Genomic DNA, 19,618 nt, shown 5'->3' with positions numbered 1-19,618 from the left:
TCATCTTGTCCCGCCTCCATACCCTTGGCCGACATTCCCCGTAGGGTAGCTGGATGTGCAGGACAGCCGTGAATGCCAGGAAAAGGGGGCTGAAAGTATAATGCAAATCTCTCTTCTTTTTGTTTGTTTTTGTTTGTCTGCTTTTTACATATATACACAAGTCTGACAATAAAATGTGGAACACAGTGCAATGTCTTGGCTGCGTAGCATCCAGGACTGGCTTAGTTGTGCATCGTGGTGTGCCACGGGGACACACAGGATGGATAAGTAAAATTGTGTCCTCGGCTGGCTTCCGTAGAGGAGCAAACTAGTAGCTGTTCCCCTGGAAGAAGAGCAAAGTCCTTTTTAAAACCTCACTGCAGTCTCTGGAGGGGAAGGCATTCCTCAGAGGTGCCGTGGGCTAGGGTGCCCATTATGGTACAGCTTCTGTTTGATGTGCACCATGTTCCCAGTCGCCTCCTCGTACTGCCTGTGATGACGTTTTCTGAACTCCTTTAAGTTACAAAATTTTGGAATCCAAGACCAGGAATTGTCTGGAAGGCAGAAAGGAGAAGGAAGATGAGATATTACAGGAATGGTGAGACCCATGTTCTCCTGCCTTGCCTAGCCCTGTTCCTGGCCTGCCCCGCAGGAATCGGGCACTAGTTATGGCCCTGGCAAGGCCTCCCCTGAGGCTTCCCTTCAGGCCACGCTTGCTCCCCAGCCAGACGTCGTGCCTTGGCTGTAGCCACAGCACTGCCCGCTCCTCTCCCGGACTCACAACAGCCTGTGCCCTGAACACAGCCGACAGCTGCCCCCCTCGGACGTGACCCGGGCAGACAGCAGAACACCCCTTGCCGGTGCCTGCTGTAGGAACAGCTCGCTTCAAGAGGGGCACAGACGGGCTGCACTGGCCCATCACGACAGTGAGGATGGGAGTTAGAAGAGGCAAACGCCAGCTTTCTGCTCTTGGTAGGGACCAACTCCTTGTGATGACGCCTGCCCTCCAGCCCTCCTTGTGCCCCACTCACACTCCGAATGTTGGGCTAACAGTATGGGCAAGGTTCAGCAAAGGCAGTAACCCCATACAGAGCTCTGCTAATCTCTGTAGCTAGCAGGGAGCTGCTCTGGGGACCAAGCTGCCAGGGAAACAGCAGCACACTGCTGCTGCATACCTATCATCCCGGCTCAATCCTGGCTCGTCTGTCTTCTGAACCATTGGCCAATTTCACGCAACAGCAGCACGAGCCACTCTCTGCCCCACAGCCACCGCAGGCTGGATAGCATCATTTTTTCATCCAGTGTTTCAGCTCTCAGCCCATGAACCTTTCCCTGTAGCAATGTTTCAGCTGCCATTCAGTCTCATGAGAGCTTTGGGTCGTTCTGCCCAGAAATACACATACCCCAGTCCCCCAACGGAGAATTTGAAAGTCCCAGAGAACGACGGATTGTATAAAGTCGAACCATTGCGACTAGCATGCGGCGGTATGTGACTGCTCTGACCAGCACTGCAGCTACTACGAAGCCCAATCTGACGTCTGAGTTTCCATAGAATATCTTCTATTTTAAGAAATCTCTTCCATCAGGAAGGAGCTATAGGTTATTCTGATAGACCAAAATTTAAGCTGATCAGGCCACAATGTGACATTGAGTCATTGCTAAGTGGTACTCATGTATTTCAGGGAGGGCTCTACGTTCTGTACCAGTACAGTATTTTGTATTAATTACCCCTACCCCTGTCTCTCATAGTCACAGGCACCATTTCTTGCTGTAGAAGGAAATTTTAGCTCAGGTACTCGTGCAACAAAGAAATAGGTATCCTTTCTGCTTAGTGCCTTTAAAATGACTAGATTTGCATAGCTGATTTGAATGAATAGGAAATACCTAAAAGCTCAACGTTCATTATTTTGCTCCAAATTTCCCAGTGGTTTTTCAGCCTGTCTTTAGTGAAATGTACTCAGCGTAGCACATAAGCGCAATTTTCTCTTTGGACAGAACAAAGTTCAAGGCATGTAAAAACCTTTACTGGAAAGAGCCATCACGTCCCATTGCACAGAATGCACTGGAAACCTCACCTACAGGTCAGACGACGGGGCCTCCAGGCTCTCTCCTACCACACGCTGGATTACGAGGCCACCGGGTTGTTAACAGAGCCGGGAACAGTGCAAGCACCCAGCTGTGCAACAACCAACCCGGTTTAAGAGCAGACTGGTCCCGTGTGGCTGGTGCAACACCACTAAGACGGCACTAAGAGCCAGTGGCTCAGGCCGGAGGGGCGTCAGCCTTCTGCCTTGTGAAAGGGGCACTGCCGATGGGTTGCTAAGGGAAGAAAAAGCTGGGTGCAAAGTAATACTGCATTCATTTTCTGAAATGATGTATCATCATCTGCGCAGTATATTACACCATTGGCCAACCCCTTCTTAAAGCCTTAGAATATGCATACACAGGGAGAAAAAAATGAAAGAAAAAAATGAAAGAAAAAAATGAAAGAAAAAAACGAAAGAAAAAAATGAAAGAAAAAATGAAAGAAAAAAATGAAAGAAAAAAAGATTGTTCAGCTTAAATACTAAATTAATTACTAGCATTACCCTTAATTACTAAAAATAAAAATCTACGCAGTATCCACTCACAAGAAGGTAGGTTAGATGGCGATGTCTGTAGCTCACCGCTCCAGAACGAAAGGCAGCAGATATTGCTGTACTCACTACAGCATCTCACCCAAGGCTGGCTCCTGCCAGCCCTGCTGCCTTCCCGAGCACCGACGCGCTCACACCACAGGTGGTCTGAGCAAACACAGGTGCCACGGCCTCGAGATTGGCTCGGTACCTTAGATCTCACTGGAAACTCTGACAATTAGCCTTCTGCTTGGGAAATGACAGCAACACAGCCTCAGGAGAGTCCGGGTTCAGAAACTGCTCAAGCAGGCTGCTGGGGATTTGGGAAGACTAATGAGAAATTAATATCATTTTGATCTGAGTTTTTAGAAAGAGATAGTCCAGTTCCCTAATTAGAATTTCTTACAGGTTTACAGATAAATCTTTCTCTTGCTCACTCTCCTTTTCCTCTGAGTTGTAATTTAACAGACACCATCCGTCACAGTTAGACAGACTGAGATTTGTAGGCACACTGTTATGGAATTTCAAGTTATTCACTATTTTAATAGTTTTTCTGTCTTTTTTCCTCTCCAACAATTAAAGTCCATGGGATGTCCATGCTGAGAGAGCAAAGAGGGGCAGAGAGGGCCTCTGAAGGAGCCTCTGTTGGTCATTCCCAGGATGTTAGTTCAGGATGCTAAGCTAACTGGTCCAAAGACTAACTAGTATGGCTAACAGTTTTCCCTGGGGGGCTGATGTCGCTGCTGAAAAAAAAATTGACACATCTGGACCAGCAATGACGATGGGGAAACCTCAGCTGCTGCGTCCCTGCCACAAGACAGCAATGTCTGTCACTGTCATCACACTGTCACAGGTTTACACGAACAACAAGAGGCTGCGCTCCGTAAGCATGTGCCTGGCTGCAAATTATATGCACAGAAAAATCCAGATTTCAGGGAAGTTTTGTCTGGCCTGAATATATTCTGCCCACATGTGCAGACATAAAACCACCATCTGCCAGCCTGCCTACGGGTAAACATGTTGCTTTCCCTCAAACACCCCTTTGCACCAACACATGCTTTACGCCTTCCAAAGCAGAGCCCTCAAGGCTAGGATCCCGGGCTGGCTATTTCCACCTCAACATTCCCGCTTGTACAAAGAGGGCTGGGATGTGGCCGGTCAGGCCTGTGCCAAATCCACAGGGAACAAGCGCTGCAAGACTGTCGGCCTCCTCCCTCTCCGCCAGCCGCAGAGGACAGGGCGAGGGACTGAGGAAGGAGAAGGGAGCCCACGCGGCTGCACTTACCATACCGTCGGCTAGTTCTCCAGGCTCGCACTGCATAATGGAGAACCCCATCCATCCACACCAGAAACCAGCTTATACAAAAGCCCAGCAAAAGTCCCAGCATCAGATCAATCTCTTGCTTGGTTACATTGTCAGTCACAAAGTAATTCTCCGAGGAGTCCACCACTGACTGATCCCCATCGTATGGAATAACATAATGGACATGATGCCTGTTGCAGGGAACAGAAACAGGGAAAAGCATCAGTGGAGAAGAGCAGAGTACGTTTTCCATCCAGCGCCTGCTCTTGTGGCCAGGGGCCGGTTTAACACCATTCCTTCGAGTTTCTACCGACATCCCTGGGAGCAGAAGTGCCGTCTTGGCTTTTTGTGCTTATGTCAGCAGAGGAACTGGCAGAGAGCGAGGTACAAAACCCATGCCTGGAACTCGTGTCGCATTCCTGACACAGGCTCTCTGTGCCTAAGTTCGTCATCTGTAAAATGGAAGATAATATTAAGGACAGCAGGAGGTTGGAGCGGTCACCCCCCAGAGATGCAAAGGGCACTGCTGCGGTCGTGTTCGCAGGCAGAGGTCAATAACGCTGCGCTCCCGCGAGCGCGCGCGGTCTGGGAGCGCCGCTGTGCAGCCCTGCCAGCGCAATCACAGCACGCTGCCTCACGGGAGTTAGAAAGTCCTCTGCTATGCAGTACTGCCAGTGCTAGCAGCTTCATGGCACTTCTCCAGAGGTGTGCTCTTTTGCTTAACGTCCCGTCTTTCCGAGGAAAATGAGAATCGTATCTTTCGCGTATTAGAGCAGAGCATGTTTACAGCCATGGAGGAAGGACTTGAAAGCATGCCTTGAATTCATCCTCAGACAGCAGATGGCAGAGACCCTGCAGTGTATCGCTCCTGGAAAAGTCATGCAAGCTCTCAGACCATCTCAGGTTCTCTTACTGCATGACTGGAGTGCTTTGGGATGCGGGGTCTTCGTCACCCCCCTCAAGGAACAGGCAGCAATTACTGCCTGTGGCGGATAGCAAGAAATCCCTCCCGGCACCGGAGCAGCCAGCAAGCCTCCCCCTGGTGCCCCGAATGCCGCCTGGGGTAACCTGCAGCTGCAGCTGAATCTCACAGCTCCCCCCTGCAGCTCTCTGGCTTGGGAAGGTCTCCCAGCCTGACCCTGCCGGGTGCGGGATCTGCCAGCCTGCCTCCCATCCCATCCCCTCCCCTCCCCTCCCCTCCCCTCCCCTCCCCTCCCCTCCCCTCCCCTCCCCTCCCATCCCATCCCATCCCACCATTCGTCACTTGCTGGGGACACGGCCAGAGGCCTGGCCTGACCTTGCATTGTAGCCAGTCTCCAAAAAAATGCCACCAGCTTAGTGCCGTCCCCAAGGAGCACAGCACAGAAGCGCAGCAGATGCCCTGCCTGCCAACACGCAGAGCGGCACGCAGCAGCGAGGGCTGCGGTGCCCCAGGCTGCCAGTCTCCTTAGCGGGAAAGCAGGGGCTCTGGAGCTTTCGGAGACTTAGGTCTCTCTCAGGGGTTCTGGAGGGGCTGGCCCCATGCCTTATGCCAGAAGGGCGACTGGGTTCATTCATGCAATGAGATGATGGAGACCAACCTTGGGATGGTGCTGAACTGCTTGAAAGACCCTGGTTAACTTGGGAAAAGCAGGAAAATGGCAGGGATGGAGTGAGGGAGTTGTAGAGTAGAAAAAATAAGGCAGATCTGTGGGGGCTGAATGGGAGGGAACCAGCTGTGATAGATGAGCTGAGCATGTGGGATAGGAGGATCCCAGATGACAGGGGATGCAGGATGCAAAGCAAAACTGGAAGCAAGCTGCTCTGGAGCCTCTGCATCTGCTTTAAATGGCTCTTAACCTTCCCTGAGAGCAGCCAGGGGCCATGAGGCTGCCCAGGCTCTGTGCTTAGCCATCCTGCCTCCTCCCGCTGCCTGATTTAGAGGCAGGCACTGCTTGGGCAGGTGCTGTCACTGCTGCCAGGGAGCCCAGGACGGCCAGCCAGCCACGGCGAGGCGCGCTCAGCAGCCCCACGTGCCTGCCAGCACCGCCAAGCTTGCATGCATCAGACCACCACGACAGTCCTGGCACTGCAGCGCAGCTGCATCACCAGTGCTCCCAGCTCAGGGCACCGTTGCATGGGCTCTCCCCAGCATTGCCCACCGCCACCCCCGCCAGCATCACCTACACTCACATCCCCCCCACATCCATGGACCCAGCCCTGCTCCCACATGCAGGAGAGGAAGCAATCGCTGGAGGCCTCTGAATATGCATGAGGTGCAGGTTGCTCAATAATCATGCCTGAGAAACGTCCAAATATTTACACAAACAAACCTCCACTCAGAGGAACCTACTGAAAACAGCCCTAATCTCAGCAACGACTTAATGGAGGCCACCAGCACCAGAGGCACGGGCTCCCAGCAGATCAAGGCATGTAGGGGCTGGGGTACAACCCGGTGCCGCGGCATGTGGGGGGGTGGAAAGGCTGTGCGGCTGGGCAGCCCATCTAGCTGTGCTCCTGCTGTCTAGTACTGCTCCCCATTTGCGCTCAGCAAAGGCCCCAGTACTGGGGACCAGACCGGGGCAGTAGCAGAAAAGAGATGCATCCAGACCAGCGCCGATGGCAGCTCAAAGTGACCTCAGAGGCTAAGGGCAGGCCCTGCTCGTGCCTCCTCTTGCTGGTTGGTTTGTGACCAGAGGTTTTTTCCCCTCATTTGGCTAGGGAGAATCTAGGGGGCAGAGGGTATGTGAGGGAGGGCTCCCAAAAAGGGAGCTCTTAGTCATGAATGGGAAGGCTGCCATTAATTTCATGAACACAGCCAAGCAGCTTTGCAGAAGGGGGAAAGGCAAGCCTCACACATACCTCCCATGTGCCGTGCTTCCCCAGGCACTGCCGGGGTACCTGGCAGGTCCTTAACTCACTCCCTTTTGCTTCTTGCAGTACAGAACCAGCCTAAGGGCTGAGTCCACAAACACCTCCAGAAACCTAAACTCCTTGAAATGATCAAGACCTTGAGTGCCTCAGCAGGAGCTGGGATGCATCTCCTCTGCATCGCTGTGTCACAACCCACAGGGCTATCTAAGGCCTCCCCATGCAGAGCATCACCAACACACAGCCATCTCGGGGATTTAGGGAGGCAAAACTTCCCAGACACACCAAGGACAGACCCATTCCTAGGAAGGGAGTGCAGACCTCTCTCCGCACACCAGGTGGTTTTCATGAAGGGTCTCAGCCCTGTACCAGAAGAGAGCCCTAGAGCACATTGCTCCCACTGCCAAACTTCCCCCAGTACTCAGGAGCAGGGATGCGCCTGGAGCACTTGCATATGTGTGCACGCACACACAGACGTGCAGCATGGCCAGCACTGCAGTAACACGGGACGCGGCACTCTCCTCACATGCTTCACAAGAGGTTTTTCCCACCACACAGTCTGCTTTCTTCACAGCTCTTGTTCTTTGCTTGCAGGGCATGGAGGGAAGGGACACAGTCACCTCTTCCCTGCCTTGTCCCTCTCCTCAGTGCAGACTGACTCTGCACACTGCAGTGGGATCTCTTCCAGCTCTCCTAGCTGCCTCTGGTCATCACCGGGCTGAACGGCACCTTGGGGGCAGCAGTAAGGGCCTGACACTCCTTTGGGTTTGCAGCTCTCTTTCCATGTGCAGGGGACTGTCCCCAAAGCCCAGCAATTTCAGAGTCCAGACTCAGAAGTGAAGTCCCTGTTTCTGCCTTGTAGCTTCCATAAGATGACAGAATCACAGAATGGCTGAGGTCGGAAGGGGCCTCTGGAGGTCATCTGGTCCCCCCCGCTCAAGCAGGGCCACCCAGAGCTGGTTGCCCAGGACCGTGGTCAGACGGCATTTAAGGATCGCCAAGGAGGGAGACCACGACCTCTCTCGGCAACCTGTCCCAGCACTCAGTCACCCTCCCAGTGAAAAACTGTTCCCTGATGTTCAAGCAGAACCTCCTGTGTTTCAGTTTGTGCCCATTGCCTCCGCTCCTGTCACCGGGCACCAGTGCAAAGAGCCTGGCTCTGCCTTCCTTACACCCTCCCTTCATGTATTTATATACATTGGTCAGCTCCCCCCGAGCCTGCTCTTCTCCAGGCTCCACAGCACGACGAGTCTAGGTCTGCAGGTCATTGAGACCTAGAGGCTGCGGAGGGAGTGGGGCAGACAGACAGACAACATAACCAGCTCTGGGGTGCAACTGAAGTTGGCAACAACTATTTTCAGCACAGCCTCTCTAATGTGACGGCACCAACATCTCTGCATACCCATGAGCCATGAGGAGCCCCTCAGACAGACAGTGGAGGGATGAAGCTCCAGGACAGGATGGCTGCTTGACCCTTTCTCACTGTTCGGGTGTGGGCTGGGGCTGGGCACACAAAGTGGCCATCGGCTTCCAGCATTCCACAAGCAGGGATTCAGTCCTCGGTCCTATGCCAGCCCTTTGCCTGTAAAGTGCTGTGGGACAGTCGAGCCCAGGGGAGAAAGGAGTCGGTCCTGTTGTACGGTGAGCCACCAAGAAGTCCAAAGACGATTCATGGGAGGCAAAATTCAACAGAGAGCAAAAACTTTGACCTCTCTGGATTTGGCAAGTTAATTTTCCAAGTATCAGAAATCAAAGTTGGATCCCAGGTGCAAATTTCCTTAAAAGAAAAGCCTCCCGTCACTAAAGCACCCCAGGAAAGCACTTGAGGCCCTGCACTGCTACCTTCCAGGCAGCTTTTGAGAACCCTGAGTTGCCAGAGTAGTTCTATGCAGTGGAGATGCCAGTGCTCGGTGTCCACTCTGCAGAGTTTTCTGGAAAGGGTTTAGCAAGGCTCGGGGAAGATGAATTTTTCCTGCTAGTGCAACAGTTGGGAGATTGGGGCTGCAGGGATTTTTATGCTTATTGTTTTGGCTTAACAGGATTGAGTGGTGCCACTGAGATGGGGAGGAGAACAGGGACAGACCCCCAGGAGTTTTCTGTTGCAGCTCAAGTCCTTGGCGACGTTACAGGACTGATTCAGAGACACTGGCACATCGGCACAGCACGTTATTAATAGTGTGCAAAGGTCCAGGGTCCCCACCGCATATCAAGGGAATTGGAAACTGGAACGTGGCCTGGATGGCTCTGGGGGCTGGATCCAGTGAGGGAACGTATCACCTCTAAGTGAGCACGGCGTGGGTGCCACAAGCCACCACCAGCTCCACGCCAGCGCACCTCCAGGGAGGGCAGACAGTGCGGGGACCAGGTTCTGGCAGGGCAGCTCCTCAGAGCAAATGCTTGTGGCCAAACCTTCTTTTCAGAAACGTGGCCATCCAGGGGCTGACATAACCCTCCAGCCAGTGCCTGTTTCACCAACCAAAGACCTTTGAGAAGAGACGAAAATCTCCTTCAGCCTTACATCACCCTAGCCAGCATCAGACGACTGACGGGGGTGTGAGGACTCCGCAGTTCACAGCACCCTCAGCTGTGAGAGAGCTCTCACAAAGTACACGTGGTCCTCAAAGGGTAAACCCACGTCCTAACCGTGTTTCTTTACAAGGAAAAGATGTACCAAATAACCTGAGGGCCAATTCCTGGGCAGTTCAAGCTGGCGTCAGTCATCACAATAGATCCAGCACCACCTCCCTTCATGTGCCGTGCGCTTCCAGCTGTACCTACCAGCCATGCCCACCCTTGATGTGGTGGAGCTTCCGCAGGAAGCAGATGTAATTGTAGGAAAAGAAATGTAACCACAGTTCAGGCCAGAAACACCCTGGGAAGCAGGAGGGTCTGGTGATTGCCAGCAGCTGCTCTCCCGAAGCAAGCGAGAGACTGGATTTGCTGATCCGCCCCCAGCTAGACAGCACCTGGCGCAGGTGAGAAACTGAAGCTGCCGGACAAAGGCAGCACAGTGTTTGTGTCTGTGCACGTGTGCTTGAGCTGTAGCATCCCTGTCCCCCTTCCCAGTCTTGGTGACACAGGGGGAAGACCTCCTCTCCTCCCTCCCAGGGCAAGCAGTGCAGCGGGCTGGAGCGTGGCTGGGAAGTTTCACTACGGAGCTGCCCGAAGCGCTATTGTCCCTTCCAGTGACCTTGCGTGTGTGCTGGCTGCTGCAGCCAAAGCACAGCACGGGAACCTTTAAAAAAGCGCCGCTGATCCACCGTTTTAAATGCAAAGAGCCCGTCACTGCCTCCACACTTCCCACTCCCCCCTCCGCTGGGGATGTCAGCACGCTGATGCTCAGCTTGGCTCCCTCCTGGGCAGGTGTCAGTCTAGCCGGTAGCAGACATGTCACATATCCCAGCCTCACGTCGCAGCTCTCGCAACTTGGCTGGACTAACCCATTCCCCAGCCCCAGCTGCAGCAGGGTTTGGGGGAACACAGCTTGTCCTGCCTTGCTGGCCAGCCCCCAGGCACAGCCGCCAAGGCATGCCCTACACGGGGGCTGCAAGCAGAGCTAGAGGGAGGCAAAGAGCCTCCCTGTTCTGCATCCCTGTCTGACCTTGCAGCTTCTCCCCAAACATGCCAAACAGCCCAGCGCCTCTCAGAGCCATTGCCAGCAAAGCCAGCCTGCAGACCAGTGTGGATGGCACCATTGCACAGGTCAAAACATCTCCCTGGGACGCTTCACGCTGTAGCCGCTACCAGAAGCCCAAGACAGGCCTGGTGGTCTCCAGCACTAGGCAATGAGCGCTCCCAGCCTCCCAGCACATCCACAGAGGATCGGGGGACAGAGAGGTTTAATGGTTTTTCTAGAGTGGCTGGGAAAGGAGGAAACAGAGCAAAAATGTATGTCTGCGTACCTCCCGACAGCAGTGCTGCTAGCCTGGGACAAGCAGTGGCCTGTCCCTCCTCTCAGTGCAGAGGGCAGCACTTGGCCCCTCACGGACAGAGCCCAGTGAGCAGGATTATTCCAACCCATGCTGCCACGAGACAGCTCCAGCACCACTGGCTGTCCTCCCCGGTCACTGGTGCTGCCAGTGACCCCAGCACCAGGGCAGAGCCCCAGCCAGCAGCCACCTCACACATTTCCACCCTGCGCCCAGCCACGCTCCTGGGAAGCAGCCCATTGCACTGCAGGGTCTCCATGCACACCAGTCGCTCAGGAGAGGTCCAGCCATAGCCTTGCCCTGAGACTTTCCCTCCTGGATCAGAGCCTGGTGAGAGCAGGGCTGAAGCATCCCTCAGACGGGAAGAGCTGACCTGAGGGCTGGCCAGGCCCCCGGCTCTGCTGCAGGGCACTGGCATTCAGGTAAGGCTGACACTCCTCTCGGTCCTTTCTAATCCCGCTCACGGGGAGAGACTTTGCCTGGGAGGGAAAGACTCAGCCAAGGTCACTCAGAAGGTCAATGGCAAGGAGAATACATGCCAGAGCTCCTGAAGCCTCTGTCCTTTCCCAGACAGGGAACCTCCAAGCCCCCCAGGCTGTTTTGGTGGGTCTTTGCTCCATGCAGGTGTCATCTGTTCTCTCCAACTCACCCTGCCTCCACGGACGGCCTTTGGTGTTTTTCCTTTGCATGACATCACCCAGCTCCTGATCTGCTGCCAGCTCCCTGCTTCCAGAGAGGACCCTTTACTGGCTGGGACAGAGACATTCGGACTGGGGCGGTGCTACGCTTCTGCAGTCCTCCATAGCTGCGCTCTCTCCTGGAACTAGGTGCACCCCAAGGAGGTAGGACCAGAGGGGCTGGGCTGCCTGCATGCAAGCAGGCCCCAACATAGTGATTTGGACAGCCTGAATATCTCCACATGCTGAGGACAGAGAGTGCCAAGCTCCCCCAGGGATCTGCTCCAGCAGGCACATTCCTGCGTGGCATCAACAGGAGCCAGCAGGAGTGTAAATGTGGCTGTCACCCTTTCTTCCTCCAGCAAGAAGGCAGATGTTAAGAGAGGAACAGTCCCCGTCATACCGGGCATGTCTGTGCAGGCTCAGTATCAGCACCAGGCGCCAGGGCCAGCTCTGTCTCTCTGCTGATGTTCTTCCTCCATGCACCATCGCTACACCAGCTTCCCTTCCCAAGGAACTGGCAGGACCGTTTTCCCACTAAACAACCGTAGATGCACTTTGATTGCCCTCAGGGGTTCCGGCAGCTTTGCCCTCCTTGGCTCCAGTGCTGCCAGTAGGGCAGCCGAGTGGGAAAGCACCAGTCCAGCCTAACAGCGACAACCCCCCTGCACAGAGGAGTACCTCTGCTCCCACTCGCAGCCCAGAGGACTACCCCTCTCAGCCCTCAGGACCGCTCCGATGGCACAGGCACCGTCCAGCCCAGGCTCACTCAGACTGAAAAGAGTGGCTCGGTGGATGTTGCCAATTAACAGACTGCAAATATGCATCAGCCTTGACCACTTTGCACTGGGCGGGAGAGAAGGGCAGCTTGCCTGTGCAACCCCAGCCAGCATCACCTCCCCGCACCACGCAGCCAGCCAGCCGCGGCGTCCAGCCTGCAGCCACGGGCAGTCACTGAAAACTTTGCCCAGCGCAACCTTCACAAGCAGCCTCAGTTCTCCTGCGTCCAGCAAGAGGCCACGACTCCCTTCTGACACCACAGACCTGAAAAGCACCTGCCAGGACCCAGCATAGCAAGGTCGCTCCTGCCTCAACAAATTGCTACCTTGCTTCTGGCATAAAGTGACAAGCAGCTTCAGCTTCCCATAGCCCCGGTGACCCCACAGGGCTGTGCATAGCGAGGGTGGAGATCAGCCCCAGCAGTGCCAAGTGTCCAGCGTTCAGCAGCGCCTGAAGATAGGGCTGGGTTTCTTCCCCAAGTGTCTTGACGCCAGTGACTCTCCCCAGTCACTGCTAACACACCGAGTGCTCAGGAACACGGGAAAAACCCCAAGTATAGTCCCCAGTTGCAGAAAACGAGGCCCTCTCTGCGAGGCGAGGGCTGGCAGAGGGCGTTCCAGGAAGAAGTGGGCAACGTGCCATAAGCTAGCACTCCCTTTCACTTGTCCTGGGGCCTTCTGGCTAGACCCAGTGCCCCATGGAGAGGAGAACAGGCAGAGTCCAGGGAAAGACACATCGCCGCCCATGAGGAGAGACCCCAGCCACATCCTCCATGCAACCCAAAGAGCTGTTTGAGGAGACAGCCAGAACAGTCTGCCCTGCTGGCCGTGCACCCAGGCGACTCTAATGAGCCCAAAGCCACCAAAACGTGGGCAGGGCCTGGGGCATCCCTGGGAATGGCTCGTGCTGCTGCCTGCCAGCCTCCCACCAGAGACCGACACTGGAGGGGGACCCACTGTGCCCCAGCCGCCGCTCCCTGGGGAGCAGAAAGCGTGCACAGAAATGAGTGAGAAGAGGGAGCTGGAAACCCAGCCAGGCCCCCATCCCACTGCCAAGGAGCCCAACGCCCTGGGCTGCCTGCAATGTTCCCAGTCTTCTGGCTGGGAAGGGCACTCTAGCATCAAAGAGCGGCAGGGACAGCCAAGGGCTGAAGTCTGGGCTTTTTCCCTGGAGCCTTGCAGGGATGAGGTGGGACACAGAGACCCGGGAGCAGAGCCCGGAGCCCCGCATCCCCTGGCGCGCCTGGCTTCAGCTGGCACCCGAGACACACACAGAGCCCGCCTCGCTGTCCGCAGCCACCACCAGCAAGGGAGCAGTTCCCAGCCCCTCACACGGACACAAGCTCAGCGCCGATTCCGATTCCTTCTGGAGAGCACAGCCTGCTGTACGCTGGATGCCCAAGGCCAGGTACTCGCAAGTCCAGCCTGGGTGCTTAGACATGGTACACCATTCCTGGGGAAGGGGTCCACCCTGGCACCCTGAGGAAGGATACAACCAGGATAGGAGAGTGGAGGGAAAACATTTCTGAATGAATCGGTGTGACTGACACTACAACCTAGGCTAGGGCAGGAGGGAAAAACAGTAATCGCAGCAGCTCAGCCTATTGCACATCAATCTTCATTTATTCCAATTCCTCCTTCCCTTCCATTTCTGCAACATTTAATCATTTTGCCCATTCCTCCCTGCAACACACTGAACTGCAGCCAGTTCCCTCCTCCAAGGACTCCCTTTGGTTATTGGCAAATTAAGAGTGCTTTATCAGTCCCTGGTACCACTGTTCACAACACGCTCCAGGATGCATCCTTGCCTGGTGCGAGGCCGAATTGCCTACGGCTCACGCTATCTGCACTCAAGGCCTGCGCTCAGAGCACTGGGACGGCTGACATTCAGCATCACCTGCCTTTTAAATCAGAGAACTCAGAGCACTGGCTTCGGGGCAGCAGGTCAGAGCTCACAGAGAGCAGCTGAGGACCACAGACCAAACCCGAGCACCAGGCCACACAAAGTCCCATAGTATAGGGCTGCTTTGTGCAAGCGTCTCCTGCATCAGAGCATGAACACGTTGGAACCAACGCTCAGGCACAACAAGAGCCCATGCCCAGGAGCGGAGACCGGTATGCTCTTTCTGTTGGCAAGAGCCATCGCTTCTACATACCTAAGGCAACTGGTAAACTTCGGCTTTTTGCCTCCTCTCAGATCCATGCTTGACAATTTGGAAGCTGTTTCGTGCACTTTCTAAGAAATGACCTAACTATGTCTGGGGAGAGTGCCATGGCTAATTTATCTGCCTCAACAGCATCTCTGCAGACATACAGCTAGAGGAGAGAGGAGCGTCCCTGCCACCTTCTCAGAGTTGGGCAGAAGGGACACTCTGCCCACAACACCAGAGAGACCGGACACTCAGTCGCTCCAGATGATGTTAAAGTCTATTACCAGCAGCCAATTTTCACCACCACTGAACACAGCTGTGACAAGTAAAAAGAAAAATTGGTTGAAGAGGCCGAGGAAAACTCTTAAACTAGTGAAAAACATCAAGAAGACTCCAAAAAATTACCCAAGAAAAAGCCAATCCCTGCCAAAAAAAGTCACTGTGGATGTTTCTTGTCCACAGCCTTCCCAAATTGACCTTAACGCGGAGGTGCCCGAGGTGCCCAAGGAGCCAGGTATTTGGGGTCTGCTTGCTGGGTCACTCAGGGCCTGGCCGCGTTCGGCCCCGAGGTGCTGCCTGTACCGTTGCTGTTCTGCGCCCGGAGTCTGCGGAGGGACCGTGGGGAGAAGGGGAACGATCCCCTTCGGTGAATGAAGCAGAGCGGAAGGGCAAAGCGGTTTCCCTTCATTAAGCCAGGCACATCCCAATTTCAGCTTAGCTTCCACACCAGGGACACCAGAGGGATGCGACCCCTGGAAGAGAGGATGCGGCTGGTTCTAGAGGCAGCTCAGAGAGGAGGGAAGCTCAGTCTCAGTGTTGGCTGTGGCAGGGGTGGGCTCCCCCAGCCTGGCCCGTGGCTGGCACAGCCTCCTGCGGCTTTACTCCCCCCAGACAAGAAACTCTCCGGCAGGCAGCGAGTAACCAGGCACGGGAGGGGACCGAGGCCTCCAGGGGAGCAGGACAGGGATCGCTGACAGCAGTCCCACCGCGGAGAGAGAACTTCACCTCCCCAGCACTCAGTCCCCGGGCCCTAAGGCAGAGAGCAGCCACAGCCCAGGGACAAGCCGAGCCCCTCGGCGATTACCCACGACGCAAGAAGCGCTACGTTGTTCGGGAGCATTAAGCATTGCCAAAGAGCCACGGGGAGAGGTGGGTATTTGTCCAGTCATAAACTTGCACACAGCAAAGGCATTCCTCTTGGCACGGGATCCACCCTGATGCTCTCAGCTTACTAAATGCTCCACAAAAGCACAGACCAGCTCCTTCAATCTGCTCTGTCCAGCACCATCGCAACTCTCAGGAGAAAAGCCACAGAGAATTAAAAGCTGATCAAAGATTACAAAGCCTCAAAGTGACACTGTCCTAGACAGCAGCGCTCCTTCCTGGACACAGACCCTCTGGGCTCTCCAAACCCCGTTCCACCTAAGCCACGCAACCACCAACTGCAACACCCAGACCACAACCACACGGAGAAACAATACAGCCCGGTGACACCAAAGGCAAAATGACAAGCGTTTAAATCAAAGTTACTCACTTTCCCGGGGCTTGCAGATGCATATACGCAGGCATGCACACAAAGAAAAATGGACTTCCAGGCCCACAGAAAACTCTTCTTCCAGAAAACCAAAAAAAACCCCTGTGTTCATGCAGGAGCTGCTGAGGAAGGTGAGACACGGCCAGAATGCAGAAATGGTAGTCCAGCCAGCAGCACCCTGCCGCTGGCCACCACCTCGCTCTGCCGTTCCAGTGAGGAGAGGTGGGAAGGGGCTCGGGGACAGGTGAGAGAGATCTTATGCAGGTAACTTACCTTCCACAGTTGCAGTGGCAAACTCGGTCTTCCCCTCTCAGATGCGGTAAGATGTAATTGTGAAATCTGTCCAACAACGCATTCATGTCCATCAAGCAAGCTATTGCCTGTAAGAGCCCATAACCAAGGCATCTGGTCAACTCTGGATGATGGAATAAAACATTGACTCTAGTTTGATTGCCAAAGACTGAAGCAGTCATAAAGAAAATAATCTTTGGTGTTTAACGGGGCGCACACGCATGCACACGCACGCACACACACAGAGGTGCACAGGCTAAGGGACAGTGCGGGGGGGGAGGGAGGGGAGGGAAATAAGCAAAATCTCTTACCATAACGATAGAGGCGCCCAGGATCATGAAAATCATGGTGTTTGCATTCATGGACATCAAGAGGGAATTGCCAGCGGTCGGGTCCGTCCGCCCCCGGCCCGCGGACAGCGAGCGGCGGCCGCGCTATTCCGCAGAGCTCAGCCCGGGGCGCATCGCGCTCGGTGCCCGCACGCTGCGGTGCGGCGGGGGGCGGCGGGGAGCCCCCCGCACACACACACGCACTCCCCCGTGCCGGGGATGCCTCGGGCTCCCTCGCCCTGCCCGTTTTATTTTTTTATTTTTCTAGGACAAATGTGACAGGTAAAAAAAAAAAAAAAAAAAAAAAAAAACACAAAAAAAACAAAACCAAAAAAAATCTCCCCCTTCTCTCCCCCGGCCTCTCCCCGGCCGCAGCCGAGGGAGGTGCGCCACGTCTCCGGGAGCGGGCACACACCGCCACAAGCACAGCCCTTCATGCAGCAACTGGAAAGCGAGCCAGCCAAAACCGGGGGGAGGCTGGGGGAGGAGGAGGCAGGCTGCAAAAATCACCCAGTCCGGGGGAGCCTCATTGCATCCTCTTCCCTGACCCTCCCCAAAATCACCCCCCGCCTCGATCGGTGCAAAAAAACCCAAAAAACAAAAAAACCCCCAAACCACCACCTCCCCCCTCCCCCAAAAAACCCCCACCAACCCTCCCGGCTCGGGGCTGCCTGTCCCCGCTGCTCGGCTCCGTGCTGGAAGCCCCCGGCCCAGCCCCTCCCGGGCCCGGGTGGCTCCGCGCCGTGCGCCGCCGGCTCTGGACGGGGGAGGGATGCGGGATGCAGCGGGGAGATGCGCCCAGGCAGAGCCGGCCGCCCCCTCCCCACCCCGGGCATTTACCTACGTGGGGAGGCGCTGCTCCGGGAGCGGCTCATTGCGAGCGACAGCAGCAGCGACAGCTCTGCGGACCTGCCCTTGCGGGGCTTCCCCCCGCCTCGCAGCCGCACGCTTCTCCCGAGCGGGGCCCCGGCAGCGGCGCTTGGCCGCATTCGGAGTCCCGCACGCCATCCTCACCCCGCCCTTCCCCGGCCCCGGCCTCCTCGCATCCCGCAGGGGCCACGGGCCCGGCCCCATCCCGCCCTCGGGCACGGCCGGGGTCCCCCGTCCCCCCCCCCCCCCCCCCCCCCGGCCCCGGGCGCCGGGCGAGGCCCGGGGGTGCCGGGGGCCGCGGCCGCCCCCGCCGCCGGCCGGAGCAGGGGGGCGCGGGGCAGCGCCCGCGGCGGGGTGGGACGGGAGCCCCGAACTCCGCCGCGCCCCCGCGCTTCCCACGGCGCCTCCCTCCGCCGGCTGCTTCCCGCTGGGAGAGCGCCGGCCGCGCCGGGGGGGCCCAGCCCCTGCCCCGGCTGGGCCCGGGTCCTCCTGCGCCCGGCGCCCGCTCGCCCCCGTCGCGGGGAGGATGCCCGAAGGGGCACCCGAGGGTGCCCAGCCCTCCTTCCAGCGTGCCGGCCACGCTGGGAGCGGTTCCCACCTCTGCCGAGCATCCCCCCTGGGCCTGGCCCCCTAAGAAAAGCTGGGCGATGCAGGCGCAGGAGACCCACTCCCTTTTCGGACAGAAATAAAATTACCCCGTACAACTTTGTTCCATCTATCAAACCTGAGATCTAAGGTCCAAGCAAAAGGTCGTGCTCCAGGTTCTCCCACGGTTTTCTTTCACCGTGCTATTTGGTCAGTCCAACTCGGGCCATGTTTAGGAGCTTCTAAGAAAAATAAAAGAAAATAAGTGACCAGCCAATAACTTTTTGCTTGCTTGCTTGCTTGTCGTTCTTTTTAACATAAACTGTGCGATCTGGGTGAACAGAAGAGATGACAGCCACCACGTGGGAAACGCGTGGCAGCACATAGCTCGATGGCGGCTGCGCTGTGTCGCGCCGTGCCTCACCCCCCAGCCCCCGGCCTCCCTCAAGGTCGGTTTCACCTTGCTGGGACCCAAGTATTTTTTAGGCTTCTCAGGGCCATCCAAGCGGAGTTTGCTTGTGCTGGGTTTTGCATTCTTGCATTTGTTTTCCCTCTGTTCCTCAGGCCACAATCAGCCTCCTTATGTAATGACTTGTGTTATATAAACTCCATTCTTCACGGAACAGTCATTAACCTACTACTGGGTATTGAAAATACCAAAATACTGTCACACAATTAAAATCACTAAATGGTGTCCTCAAATTAGAGCACAGATTGCATTGCAGGGTTGTTTTTTTTTTTTTTAAATTAAACCACACCCATGAAACGTTTGATAAGCCAGGCACTTCATGCAAAAGAGCAGCAAGGCTGGGGAGGCGCAATCCTGCCCAGCCCATCAGGGTTCCTCCTCAACAGCCCTCTGCCCTGAGCTGCTTTCGCCTCTCGAGCTAGGAGCCGGTTTCTGCCGTCTATATGCAGACTCGGTAAAAGGAATGCAGAGATAATGCAGCTACTTACTTTGCTAGTTGTAGAAAACGTACGCATTTTTAAAGGAACAGCCGAATAAAAGCACAGGAGAGAACAGACAACTTGAAGACAAGTCTCAAGGAATCTTGTGCAGCTGAAGTTTTGCCTGGCCATCAGCCAACGTTTCGGACCCCCAGCCACCCCCCCGGACTAGGCTGGGTCAGCTCGCAGCCGGGCTTGAGGCACTGAGGAAAGACTTTGTCCTTGGCTCAGGCAGAAGCCGGGTCTCAGCCCGGCTCTGGAGGAGCCGTCTTCCCTTCTTGTCCTTTGGAGCAAAAGGCCTGGCTGATGGGGATTCCAAATGTCACCGTTCTGAGCGTTTTGTTCAGCGTCCACTGCGGTCCTGGTTGCACCTCGTGCCCTTTACCTCCCGCCTTGGGCGTAGGGCAGCATAGCTTCAACCAGCTTCAGCCTAGGCCTGGGCAGGACGGCGCTAACGTACAGGGTAGCGCGAGAATCCTTTCTTGCGCCCGCCGGCACTGCCCAGAGTACAGGATTCACTAAATCCGACAGGCTCACAGGGCTGCAAACGTGGAGAGCAGCCATGAAATTACCACAGTCTGTATTAAATCCAGTCACCACGCAGAACATTTGAGTCAATGATCTTCTGTGGCACTGGATTATATCAGAAATTCCTCCTCCTCTCTCCACTTCATCCTCCAGTCGGCCGGAGCACCAAGTGACTGCCATTCTGCAGCCAGGAGCACCTCACGCTTGCTGTACTGCAGCGTGTCAGTCAAACAGGTTTCCTCGTTGTTCTT

General features: G+C 55.7%; 1 protein-coding gene across 2 annotated transcripts; it reads right to left on the bottom strand.

The window, feature by feature from the left end:
• Window positions 1-384: 384 nt before the first annotated feature.
• Window positions 385-16,475, bottom strand: TMEM240 (transmembrane protein 240; the record flags this gene model as incomplete). 2 transcript variants are annotated; one of them, XM_082328749.1, is made up of 4 exons in its annotated part: window positions 385-533; window positions 3,880-4,088; window positions 16,090-16,196; window positions 16,419-16,475. In XM_082328749.1, 4 exons carry the CDS (start codon window positions 16,473-16,475, stop codon window positions 385-387), a joined length of 522 nt encoding a protein of 173 aa, XP_082184875.1. The 2 variants fall into 2 exon arrangements, with proteins under 2 accessions (XP_082184875.1, XP_082184876.1); XM_082328750.1 differs by lacking the exon at window positions 16,419-16,475 and having other exon boundaries at window positions 16,090-16,292.
• Window positions 16,476-19,618: the final 3,143 nt, after the last annotated feature.

This window comes from Platalea leucorodia, assembly GCF_965183815.1.
Source record: "Platalea leucorodia genome assembly, chromosome: 17".
Classification (NCBI taxonomy): Eukaryota; Metazoa; Chordata; class Aves; order Pelecaniformes; family Threskiornithidae; genus Platalea; species Platalea leucorodia.
Note: the sequence above shows the minus strand (reverse complement) of the source record. Positions and strands in the feature narration are given on the sequence as shown.